Source organism: Protopterus annectens, chromosome 1.part0, assembly GCF_019279795.1.
Source record: "Protopterus annectens isolate FY-2018-M chromosome 1.part0, PAN1.0, whole genome shotgun sequence".
NCBI classification, from domain to species: Eukaryota; Metazoa; Chordata; order Ceratodontiformes; family Protopteridae; genus Protopterus; species Protopterus annectens.
Window position 1 is genome coordinate 1,799,282,739 of NC_056725.1, and position 13,226 is coordinate 1,799,295,964.

General features: G+C 36.6%; 1 protein-coding gene and 1 non-coding gene across 5 annotated transcripts in view; one reads left to right on the forward strand and one right to left on the reverse strand.

The window, feature by feature from the left end:
* The window catches only part of UTRN (utrophin), a 4,744,936-nt gene that overhangs the window by 543,013 nt on the left and 4,188,697 nt on the right, over positions 1 to 13,226 (reverse strand). For all 4 annotated transcript variants that reach the window (XM_044069601.1, XM_044069592.1, XM_044069610.1 and 1 more), the window contains one exon: positions 7,650 to 7,851. In XM_044069601.1, coding sequence (XP_043925536.1) covers positions 7,650 to 7,851 — 202 coding nt within the window. The remainder of the gene's footprint in view (positions 1 to 7,649; positions 7,852 to 13,226) is intronic.
* LOC122801917 lies at positions 3,596 to 3,746 on the forward strand. Its single transcript, XR_006364823.1, has one exon. It is a non-coding gene; the product is annotated as a 5.8S ribosomal RNA (ribosomal RNA).

Genomic DNA, 13,226 nt, shown 5'->3' on the forward strand with positions numbered 1-13,226 from the left:
CAATTGCTCACATCCAGTGGCAATACAGTACTATTTATTTTACGTTTGCTGACCAGGTAAGTGAACTGGTCCAAAGGCTATTTTTAGACACAACCCGGCCACAGGGAATAAACACAATGAAAGCACTCAAGAAAAATAACAATCAAGACATCTACAGGGTTTAAAATCTGACTATAAATAGTTAATATAATTAAAATGTAAAACTACTGCCTAATGACAAAAATAAAAAAGAGAAATGTGCAGGACTGCAGCATGAGAAAAGAAACCATTCATACATGCAGCAGAAAGAAGGGCGTGGGTATACCATACAACAAAGAACAATTAGTTAAGAAAAAATAGTGATATTTATGGTTCTAAAATAAAAATAATAAAAACAAAAATAAGATAGTGTGATTTATGTTTATGTTTCTATGTACAGATACAACAAAAATCACTCTTTTGTCCAATTATATACTTCAAATGCCCTGTTTGCAGATATGCCAAACCAAATGTGGATTAATAATGTAAGCTAAAGTAAGCCACCGATCATTTAAATGACAGTGAGACACCCGTGTTACACCAAGGCTGGTGCGTTCTTTGAAGCTGATTCACTTCCTTGTAGTTAAAACTCTGAAGCAATCACACAGCTTACTGCAGGGGTGCAGTGCTGCAAGTTTATGTCCATATTTCATCATTTTTATAACTTCAGTAACAGTGCTTTGGTGGTGACAATTTGGTTTTCCTTTTTTTAAATTCAGAAATACAAAAAGAATTTTATGTTACAAATGCTTCCCCACCCTCTGTTAAGAGAAAAGTTTTAAAAACATACTGTTATTTGTCTTTTTCCTCTTCTTGCAAAGTGAACATGTTATTTGTTGGGATATGCCTATCAAAGATGGGCCTCATCTGTGAACAAAATGCAGCATTGCTTATAAACCTGAATAATAACTGTTTTCTGCTTTTCAGAATAGAGAGACTTGGTTATAGCTTAGTGAAGCCTGGGATAAGGACGCACGGCCGAGTAAGAGTTAATTTACTGAAGCAGGCTGTGTGTCCTGGAAAATTTGAGCTACCATTGTTGAACTGAATATTCTGTACTTCTTGAACATTCTGCACTAACTGTTGGTTTGAGGTAATTTTGATAAAGATGTTTACCACAGGTGTTTTTCCATAGCCAACTGTCAATGGTCAGAAATGTAACAAAAAGTTGTTTTGCTTGCAGTATAAAAGTTGATGTCAGTAAACAAGTTGACCAGAGGAGGAGATCATCTTGGCCAACATGATGTGTAATCTGGTTAGCTGCTAATAAAGAAGTTTTTCATTACCTGAGGCAGATGTGACTCGTCTGAATTTTTCTTCTGACACCCTCAACATAATTCAGTGTAAAATATTTTGTTAGTAAAAGCAATGCAGCAATGAAATTATTACCCTACATTAATAAATCAAATTATAGTTACCTGAAGTCGGAAGTGAGACTGCATGGTTCTAATTCGTATACAGTCGCTCTTCTAAACTCATCATAAAGTAACATGCCACGGAAAGCCAATCCAAGGCGTGTTACCGTGCAGTACAACCAACAGCAATAATAACTGTAACTGGACACAGTCCCTTTTTAGAGGAGACATGGGAGCACTGTCTGGTTTAGTGACTTGTTCAAGGGTCACATGGTAGACAATTGAAGGCTGAAGAAATCAAACCCTGTACCACAGGAAGTACAGCTCACAGCCTTATCCTGTGCAGCAACTGCCAAGCATAAGCCCTAGAGATATGAAGGAAAGTCAAGAAAATTACATCAGATGTTTAAATAATAACAATGGCAGTACTTGGTGACAGTCCTTGTCATTTTAGAATGAATCACTGAAGGAAATCAAAGCATTCCTTGCTGTCTGGATGATTTTTCTTTTTCGTGGTGTTTCAAGTTAAAAAAAAAAAAAAAGATTGCACAATGCCAGACTCCTAAATCTGTGGACAATGTAAAAAAAAAAAATGCACAGCGCTGTATGTACCAGAATACAACTGAAAAGGCACTTGTACCTAAAATAAATAAGGTGCTTAAGAAATCAACAGTATGTTACAAAGAAAGCTACTGGGATTATTTTAGACTTGTTAATAACTCTTCATCAAGTGAAGATGATCTAAGACTCCAATCTTCAAAACAAACTGCTTCCTCATTAAGATGGAGGATATTCTCCTCCTTGGAAGTTCTTAAACAGAACCTTTATCACACCACGTAAAGCTGAACTGAAGTTTAATAAAGACACAGATAGGATGCTGGAGATGTAAACTAAACGTTAAAGCTGACTGGCAGCATATGTTTTACTACTGTATAAAACTTAAAACATATTGGGATAATATGAATTCTGTCTTACAGTCTGTTTTTAATCATAAATTAATGCTCATCAAATCTCTCATTTTATTTAATACACCTATTCCCACTTGTATCACGAAAATAAAAAGCCCTTTTTTATGGAGCATCTTACCATTAGCAAGGAAAATCATCGGCAAGAACTGGAAGAATCAGACTCCTACTATGAAGGAATTTGTACAGTTTGCAACTGAAGTTTGTCATCTTGAACTTATGACGACTAAGACAAGAACATCTACAATCACCTCTTCATATAATATGTGGTTGAAATTCAAAGAACTGCTGGATAACCAGACTTTTATAATTAACAACTATTCCGATTGCATTTCCTTTTCTGTCTAAAAACCTTAAATTTACAGAAGACACCATTGTTAATAGTTATTTTAGCTGTTTATCACTGTTCTTTTAGTCATGTATAACTGTTTTATAATATTTCTATCATATATTAATGTTTTGTTGTTACAATTTTCAATAAAGATGACTGAGAAAAAAAAATCAAAAGCTGCTCTTTTATTCTGTAAGGAGGGGTGGACTGACTGAGGGACGCTTCTAAAACCATTTAAAGCAGAACGTGCAGGTCACTGCTGAGGGACACCCATTCTTTGTTTAATGCTGGTTAACAGGTTATGTTCTCCATGAGCTAGAATTGTAAGCTCCACGATTTGTCTGGCAGAAGTAATGGCCACCAGAACCGGCATCTTCCAAGACATGAACCTCACCATTCACAGAACCAGGCAGATTAAACAACAGACAGTCAAGCCTCAAGCTTGTTGATCATAAAATTCAAGTACTAAGAGGGAACAGACAACCCTTTCTTGTACAGATAACAAGACATCTGTCTATGCTGCTGCTGACACAAAATCAATTAGTGTACTGAAAAACTAGTGGGCCAGTTGGGGACTAGGCTCCAGCAGCCAATGGCAAGCTTGTCTACATGACGGGAGGGAGATGGTTTCACCCTGCAATAGCATCCCTCTATGGCTGGATAGCTGGATCAAGGAACAGTAAATTACTAAGTGGGTAACAGACACTCATGCACTCACTGCGTGCATGAAGTATATGCACACATACTACCCTATGTATGCAAAGAATAAAAAAAATAAATAAATAACAGCCATCCACATTATGAGGAGCTAGTCTGTACTTTCTATCTCTGCACAAGGGTGGCTCAAGTCTCTTCTGCTCTAGAAATGGAAGACTCAATCAATAAAGGGTCATGCCGCGGTGCCTCCAGAGGACGAGAAGCAGTACGACTCTGAGCGGTGGATCACTCGGCTCATGCGTCGATGAACGCAGCTAGCTACGAGAACTAATGTGAATTGCAGGACACATTGATCATTGAAACTTCGAACGCACTTTGCGGCCCCGGGTTACTCCCGGGGCTACGCCTGTCTGGGGGTCATCGTGCCTTACTAAGCATGGACCCCAGGGGTGGACAGAGTATAAGGAAAAGTGAAGAAAATGAAAGAAGACAGTCAATCTGACAAGAGAGTCTGAAGGGGGTAAAAAATTCTTCAAATGAAGATGCAGACCTAACAACTGCTTCCTCCCTTCAATAACTACCTGAGCAGCCTGTGCTGAACCCCACTTGTACTATCTACTAGGTCACGATACGCCAACACACTGCACATGCGCATCATGACTGTGGAATAACTTACAGAACAAAAGACCTGCAAAGCAGACCCACTGTAACAGATATGGACACTTCTCCACCCAATCAGGCAACATACAATTACTCCAACCATATCCCAACACTCAGCAACTCCGATCCTCACACAAAACACTCCTCCGAGTATCCAAAAGCAACAACAAAGCCTAGGATGCCCTCTACTCCCACCACATTTCTAAACTTTGTAACTCAATCCCCCAAGCACATCCTAAATTCTACCAACCTACACCAATTCAAAACTCTGCTCAAAGACCACCTCACTAACAACTGGCTCTGCTCCTGCACTAAGCCAGACTAATACCACATAAGCCTACATCAAATTTCATCCTCTAAATGTTATAGTGTCCACAGAGACCCCACTCCCACTTATTAACACCACCTATCAGCTACCTACAATAAGAGTATAACTTGATAATTCCTTTTCTTTTGTAAGGGTATACATATGGACATGCATTACTGTATACTCAAATGATAAACTAAAGATGGACCCCTGCCCTAAAAAAAAAAATATATATATATATATATATATATATATATATATATATATATATATATATATATATATAGGGTACCTGTCAAATCTTCGAATGCTCAAAATTTCAAACATTACATGGTAGAGACCAAACGTTCGAAATTGTGAGTGCTCAAAGATAGACTTTCAATGGCACCATATGGTGCAGATAGGGAGAATTTCCCTTTTCTGCAGTGAAGTGCGGTCTCGGAGTTGGTATATTTAAGCAGGGGGAGTGCAGGGGGGCTTGCCCCCCTGCCTAGATTTCTGTGTTTTTTTTTTTTATGTTCAAACATCCAAATGTCGAACATTTAGTATCGACCATGTAATGTTCTACATTTTGGATGTTCGAACATTTAACATTGAACCTATATATATATATATATATATATATATATATATATATATATATATATATGGATCCCTATCAGGTGATAGAAACGTCATTTGACAAACTCATTTGACTGAGACCATAAGACTGAAATTTCATAATACTGAAAAATCACTTTACTGAAACCTATAATACTGAAATCTTACAATGCTAAATTTCAACATAATGAATTGTAAAGTGGACAATATAAGTTGCGGGTGGCTGTGCCCCCCACCCCCCCAACTATATATATATATATATATATATATATACAGATAGATATATATATATATATATATAGATATATATATATATATATATATATATATATATATATATATATATTAACTCCAGGATTGTACTACAGTGGGGAAAAGGGCATATACCTTTTCCTCACTGTAGTGCGATCCTGGAGTGAGTATACATAGTTAGGGGTGTGTGGGGGGGCATAGCCCCTCACTTATTCTGGTTTTATATCGTTCACATTACAATTCAATATGCTGAAATGTTGCATTGTAAGATTTCAGTATTATGGGTTTCAGTCAAGTGATTTTTCAGTATTTTGAAATTTCAGTCTTATGGTCTCAGTCAAATGAAGTTTCTATCATCTGATAGGGTGATAGGGATCCAAATAAATATATATATATATATATATATATATATGTATATATATATATAAATATATATATGTATCTATATATATATATATATATATATATATATATATATATATATATATATCTATATATATATCTATATATATACACACACACACATGCACACACAAACACGACTTTAATATACTGTAATAAATTTCTCCTTTTCACTAAAGTGCCTATTGTATGTTGCACTTTCTTTGTTGTCTCTAGATATTTCTGTTAAATTCTATGTAAAACAGACACTGTACCTGTCAATGTTACTCTTGTTTTATTGGAGCTTTTCTCTCCGGGCCTCCAACGAAAATAGGCTCACATCCAGATGGGCTATCCTGGTCAACAAATTTAAAATAAATAAAAACATTTTTCCTTTAACTGAATGCATTTATCTAAGGAAAGCCATGTGACTCTTACTCATGTCTTCAACCTTCTAAACTACAGAACTAATGATTCAAACACTATCTGTCTTGTTCTGGAACTTCAGTGGGTAAGACAAGACTGTAAGATTCAAGACCAGTATCTATGAATAGTCAAAGAAAAATACTAAAAACTGGGGATGGGTGGGGAAATATCAACACAGGAACTGCAACTAAATTCTGAAATCATTTTAAGCAAAAAAATGATGGAAAATGAACTGCAGTAAGGGAAGCTTTTCAAACTTTGAGAAACGTGGAGTTGAAATATTTATCTGTTACAAGCAGAACGAAGAAATGGGCGGTGAGAGCAAGTGCAAAACTGGAACAAACTCTATCAAGACAAAGGCAGTGTTGTACAGTACAAGGCCTGTATAGGTTCAAACCTCATTTCAGGTACAGATGAGAAATTTCCTGTCAATGAATGCAGCTAAGGCAGGTAAGGCTAATATTATATCCCTTCAAGTTACGATACTATAGTAATTACCTTCAGAATAATGCATAATTGTAGAAGCAGTCATTTTCACATGTTAACTGTTTATTTCTTTTATCTTTTAAAACCTGAAATTATAACCGAAGTGTAACACCAAATTTGAAATTAACCAAACTGCTTATTTTTTCAAAGTAATGGTGAGGTTAACATGTCTACAGTGAAATTCTGAGTAAAACATGCTAAAAGCCACCAAAGCCAAAGGTTTGCAATTAATGGGATGAATATAACTCTGCCAGTTTTAAGTATGTCAGTTTTCACAACACGTTAAGACTGTGACAGCTCTCATTCTTAAAGTTCTAGGCCCCAGCAATTTTTCACAATCCAACAAGAGACTGCAAATGTTTATTATATAAAAAACAGATTTGCATCTAAGCATAACCCTGGCACTACTGTTGCTTATGACACAGTACTATAAAAAGTATGTTGGAAGTGGTGGAAAGATTCTGAAAACCATCTATGTAATGAGCATTTGTAAGATGAAGAATGCAATATTACACAAGTTATTTCAAATGCTTTTAGTATGAAGACCTCGCATGTCTAGTTCCCCATAGTGCCTCACAATCACAACACCTGTCAAAGCTGACTCAGAAGCCAAACTGTTTTACATATCCTCCTAGACATTTCTTACTAGAGATGTTAAAACAACAGTGATGGCAACACAGCAATCTTAACACAGAAGTAATTGCATTTTCTTTGATGCCTCATATAACTTTTTTTGTTTAAACATGGCATGACACAAAAAACATGGTTATGATTTAAATCAATGTGTACTGCAGCTGAAGTACAACTATCCCCTCTCTCCTTTAAATAATGAGTCTCTCTGTTATCACAAATACATTATACAAGATTAATTTGTTATAATGCCTAAAGCAAAACACCAGTAAACAAGAACTATTCAAGCGCTTGCAGCTGTTTCCTCTCAAACGCTTCTTTATGTGCTGCTAATTTTGTGCCCTTTTTGGTAGAAACTAATGAATTAAAAGTGCACACTCAAACACTCAAGGATCCCTACCATGAGCCAAATATGCTAATCCTGCTCTTTCCAACAAAGACTTTGTTGTTTAAAAATCTTTTACAGACATTACCCACAGGAGTCTCTCTAATATAGTCAGAATAAGTGGATTCATCATCCAGGAGATTAATTTACAAGCTCATCACCGGGCTTACTGAATAATTCAAAGTCGATAACTTACGTGTCATACACATTCAGCAGCCAGTTCAGACACATGTCGACACATAGTGGGACATTCACCAGCTCCTTGTGGTTCTGTTCCAGCCCATCATACGTTGTTGTCAGGCAATTAATAATATCCGGAACACTGACAAGCTGATCGTTCTGTGACAACTTGTGCTGTTCGAAAATTCTCTGAGCAGTGTGAAGATCTAAGAGGTCCACTAAAAAGGCAAAAGAAAAAGACTTGATGAAGCCAAGACTGAAATATTTTATTACTACTGGGAGGAGGTAAAAGTGTGCTTTTTGAGGGCTAATAAGGCCGGACAGTTATTATTACCATTACACAGTATCAGAATATGAAGTAGAAATGCACTGAAACGAAACAAATGGAAAATATTATCCTATAATCAATCAAGATATGGCTCTTTATTATGCCAAGTAACACGTTTATGTGCTGTGCTGGACTATATAACATTTAATGCAACTGCAAAATCATCCACATTTTTAACCACTGAATTTACTTGCCTCTGTTCATGTTGTCTAGCTCCAGCACAATTTGGACTCAGACCAGATACAGTACCATGTAACTGTTTCTTGTATTTAACAGAGGGCATCACAGGTTTAAGCCTCATCATCTCTTTCCTTCCCCATGCTAGCACCAAAGGGGCACCCCAAACCACTAGTCAAATTCCGGTCATCTGGGTCATAGTCACAGCTTTATCCCGCTATGTCCAAGGAGTTATCAGTTGTGATTTTCTCCCTGAGAGTCATAAATGTGCACTCCACAATACATAAAGAGAGAATGGTTAATCTAATCATAAGTTACTAAATGCCATGCCATTTTTACATGTTCCACTGAACAACTGTATCATTTATCCAGGCTGCTAGGTTGTGCATCATTTCCAAATTTATTTCCAGTTTAAATTATGTTTGTTACTTACATTTACTGTAATCTTCTGGATAATTTTATATTACACATTAAACTAGAACCCAGAAAAAGACCCCTACAGTCTAATCTGTCCACTTAAGTACATACAGTCATAGATAATACAAGGCAACCAAGTCACCCGGGGGATCACGTCAGTCACCCTGCTAGACAGGGGTCTAGGGAAGTAAATAGTGTGGGAAGAAATAGCCAGGGAATTGTTATGGCTAGGCTTGTATAAGACCTAGGGCTGATAGCCTAGTACCAACGTATGAACATAACCATCCATGCCTTTCTAGTACCCTCCCTCAGGTCACAACTCTTCTTTTTGAGGGCAATAACAGTCAATACCAGAGTAAATTTGTGGATATCCATCCAGTCATCTAATTTATGTTTAAAGGAAGTTACATGGCTTAACATAAAGTGGGAGTTTATTCCAGAGGTTGGGGGATGCTGGTATATAAACATGTCCCACTGACGTGCTTTACTTAACTGCTGGTGAAAATTTAAGTCCCTGATTCTAGTATTGGTGGAGATAGTTGAGTTGCAAAGAAACAGGAGATCCAGGACAACAGGGTCTCTAACGCCGAGGTAAGCAAGGCAGACACTTTCATTCAAAAGTCTATAAGACAGTGAGTAAAAAGATAGAGCCTCCGGTCTCTCTTGCAAGCTCAGGGACTTTAGATATGTGATCTTTCTGGTTAAGAACATTTGGTGTCTTTCGAATTGTTTGATATGTTTAGTGAGATGCATCTCAAAGAGAATTTTGTACTCAATAATTGGCCCGATCAAATAAGGCAGTGAGTACCTCTTTAGTGGTTGACGATATTCCTTTGACCATTAGCTGGAATTTCCTAATAACCATTGTAAAAAGAGGAGAAACCATTAACTCGAGTACCTAGGTCCCTAACTACACTTCATTTGAATGTGGTGTGTGTTGTGTATACAGTATGATGAGGAAAGGGGTTTGTCTACCAAAAGTGATGACACTACACTTTCTAGCATTAAGTCTGACCCCATTTTTAGTAAACCAGGTGTTTACATGGAAGAATTCATTCTGGAGGGTTTCTGCGTCAGTGGATGACTTGACAACACCAACCCTCCCCCAGTTTGCAGTCATCATTAAGCTTTTTTAGACAGATGTCCTGGCTCTCTGCTTAGATATCTGAGAAGTTAATACAAAAAAGGCAGGGCCCAGCACAGAGCCCCAAGGAATACAAATGGTTAGCTGCATACTTACTGATGCAACACTTGCAATTTGTATTGTACGGGTTCTGTCTTGCATCCAACCTGCTATCCATCTTAACACATGAGTTGACTTGTAAAAGGATTTGACACTAGCATGAAGAATGGTTTTGAAGGCCTTGGCCAGATCAAGATACACCAACATGCACTATCATATGGCCACCATCTACAACTTCCAAAACCCTTTCAAAGTTTACAAGATTAAACAGGCAGGATCTAACCTTCGTAAAGCCTCACTGTTGAGAGCCAAGTCTATTAAGACTCTTGATATCACAGTTTATGAGGTCAGTTACAATAGATTTCATGGCTTTGTAAATAAGGATTGTAAAGGCCTGTAATTACACAGGTTAGTTGTAAGGCCACCTTTATTATGTGCCATAACCACTGCTGTGCACCACTCATCACTGGAAAAAAACAGTAGCTAAACTTAAGTTAAACAGTTTAAGGAGTGTGTCTGTAAGGGTATGTTTAACATTATTAGTAAATTAATAAGTAAAAATACCAGCGGTAGATACAGGAAAGCAAACAGAGCAAACGCCAGAATAAAGATAAAAATAAGAGTACCAAGCTCTGTTTGTAGTCACACCATGTAGAAAAATCACGTCTTTTCAGACCACAGTTCTTGTTTGAAGAAACAATATCCAGTTCTTATTCCAAATATATTATTGAGACAATCGGTAAGCGCTTTCGCTGACAAGCTTTTTCAAACCTATAATACTCCATCTCAGCTAGAGCTTATATATACACATTCAACACAATTAAATAATTAAATAATTAAATACTTGATCAATTAAATCCTTAAAAACCTAAGACATACTTTTGAAGCTTAAAACATGAGATAATGTTGTTAACATCTATCTATGAAATTTTATATATATGTGTGTATTAATAAACACATTATATTATATAAAACTGTCATATTGACATACTATTATTACTGTAATAAAATTACTTAAAATAAAATTAATTAGTGTCAATAGCATAAAAAAGCAAATAACAACTTTAAAAATATTTCATTTAATCCTATGTCTCCTATTTTTTAACACTGGCTTTAAAGGGACCCTATCATTTTGAAAAAGTTTGTCAGCGAAAGCACTTACCGATTGTCTCAATAAACTAATATATTTGGAATAAGAACTGGATATTGTTTCTTCAAACAAGAACTGTGGTCTGAAAAGACGTGATTTTTCTACATGGTGATTTTTCTACATGGTGTGACTACAAACAGAGCTTGGTACTCTTATTTTTATGTTTAACATTATTAATTACACAACCAGCTACACTGTCAGGTCCCATGGAGGAAGTATTTTTGGTCATGGTTCACCCTTTCAGTAAATACTCTTTAGAGATAATTGGGAGAGTAAGGGATTCACACGTTTCAGGGTTTCAGTAAATACTCTTTAGAGATAATTGGGAGAGTAAGGGATTCACACGTTTCAGGGCTTTGAACAGAAGTCTCAGGGGTGAAGCTGCACTAAATTTGTTTGCAAGGAAATTGACAATTTCTATCTACTCAGAATAGAAGGCATCATGAAACAGTGCAGAGCACTATAGAGGATTTTTTTTTATATCATCTTTGGCTTCAGAGGCCAGCCTAAGTTCATTGTCTACTTTAGTGTATCTGACAGTGTTGGACTTTGCTTGTAATGCTTTTGACATTATCCTTGAGAAGAGGAGGATTTGGATTTACTAAGTAATATTAGGAGTTTCTTTTGTTCTACATTTATGAAAGCGGACCACCGTTGTTGCTAGCTTTTGAATTTCCTGTGATACTTGGTTCTGGCAGGGACAACTAACGCTATGCATTTTCTAAGTGGGTATAAAATTACTTGGTGAAGTGTGCTGCTGCATTAAGATCAGGGGAGGTGCAGTCATAAGTGAAAATTAATATTTCATCACAGAGTAGGTTGAGATCGGCATGTACATACTCCTTAAATTCAGTGGGATTTGCTATATAAGTTTTTGGGAGTTTACTGCAGAAAGTCACAAGAGTATGGTATGACTTCGCTATGGAAAGAGATACCAGATGAGTAGTGCAAGCCAAGAGGCATCCATATTTGAATCAATCATGTCAAAAATACTGTGTCCCTTGGTAAGTGTATTTAATAACCGTTCAAGAAAATTTTTGTTTATTACGTGTAGGAATTTTTGGGCACAACTTGCATTAGATGCATAGCTGTCCCAGTTTTATTAAAGTGTAGTTAAAGTCATGTAAAATAAGGGAGTTTTTGCTAATAGGGAGATCATTTAGAGCACTAAAGAATCGTACATGGCCATCAGGGGACAAAAGACATTCTGTAACAAGCTACTAGTTGATCATTAATCCTGTCTTGACTGATCTGTACTTCAATTAATTTATTATGCGAGTCCCTAGGGATCTGCAAGGAGGTACTATGTTCCTTGACAAATATGGAGATTCCACTGCAGTTGCTGTTGGGTCTGAAGCCATAAAAAGCACAAAATCCTGGTATAGAGGTAGTACTCTCTCCACATTTAAACCAATTTTCAGTAACTATGCATGCCTGGAAGTTTTCGAAGATAAGATAATTTATTGTTTAGATTTCTGACATTGAGGAGAACCAACTTAATGTTATCCGATTTCATAATTAATAATGTTAGTTATTCTGGAATGTCAATCAAGTGGACTTTGCCTAAAAATGCACTAGGATGGAAACAAAGACATTCGCCAGTTTGTGGAAGCCTTGAAATGAGAAGTGTGGGCCATCCTTGGTCCCATACTGACACATGGGCACATTAACCCTGGAATGATACAAGCTATTTAACCTACTACTGAAGTTAATTATCTTTTCGCTACATATAGGAATTAACAGAGGTGAAGGAAGGAAACCACTCAGCATTCATGTCTTACTTGCATTCGTAACAGGCATGTAAAGTTCTGATATGTCACTCTCTGCATTTCTCTCAGGGGTCTACATCTCACATCATTCACACCCACATATACCATGATTATGCCAAAGTAATATGATAGGAGTTAGGGTCTTTAGGCCCTTTGTAACATCAGAGAGCCTTGGTGCCTGAAAGACAACTCACTGTAGCACTCTCCTTGTCCAGCCTTGTAAATGACAAGTCAATGTGCCTGACAACAGACACCTATTACAAACAGTTTCATTGCTGCTGTGGTTCAATGTTTTTGCTCAAGAGACTCTCTACTAGATGTATGCATGAATTGGATAAGCGGCCTGATTTTTGCTGAGACTTGATCTTCTTATTTCTAGGAGGCTACAGGAATTATTATCTTACAGCCTCAGCACAACACATTATGGTGTGAATAGAGAAGGCACGTGAAGGTGAGAAGGAGGTGCACAGGAAAGTTTACAGATTTTATTACACATATATATACATATACATATATATATATATATATATATATATATATATATATATATATATATATATATACACATA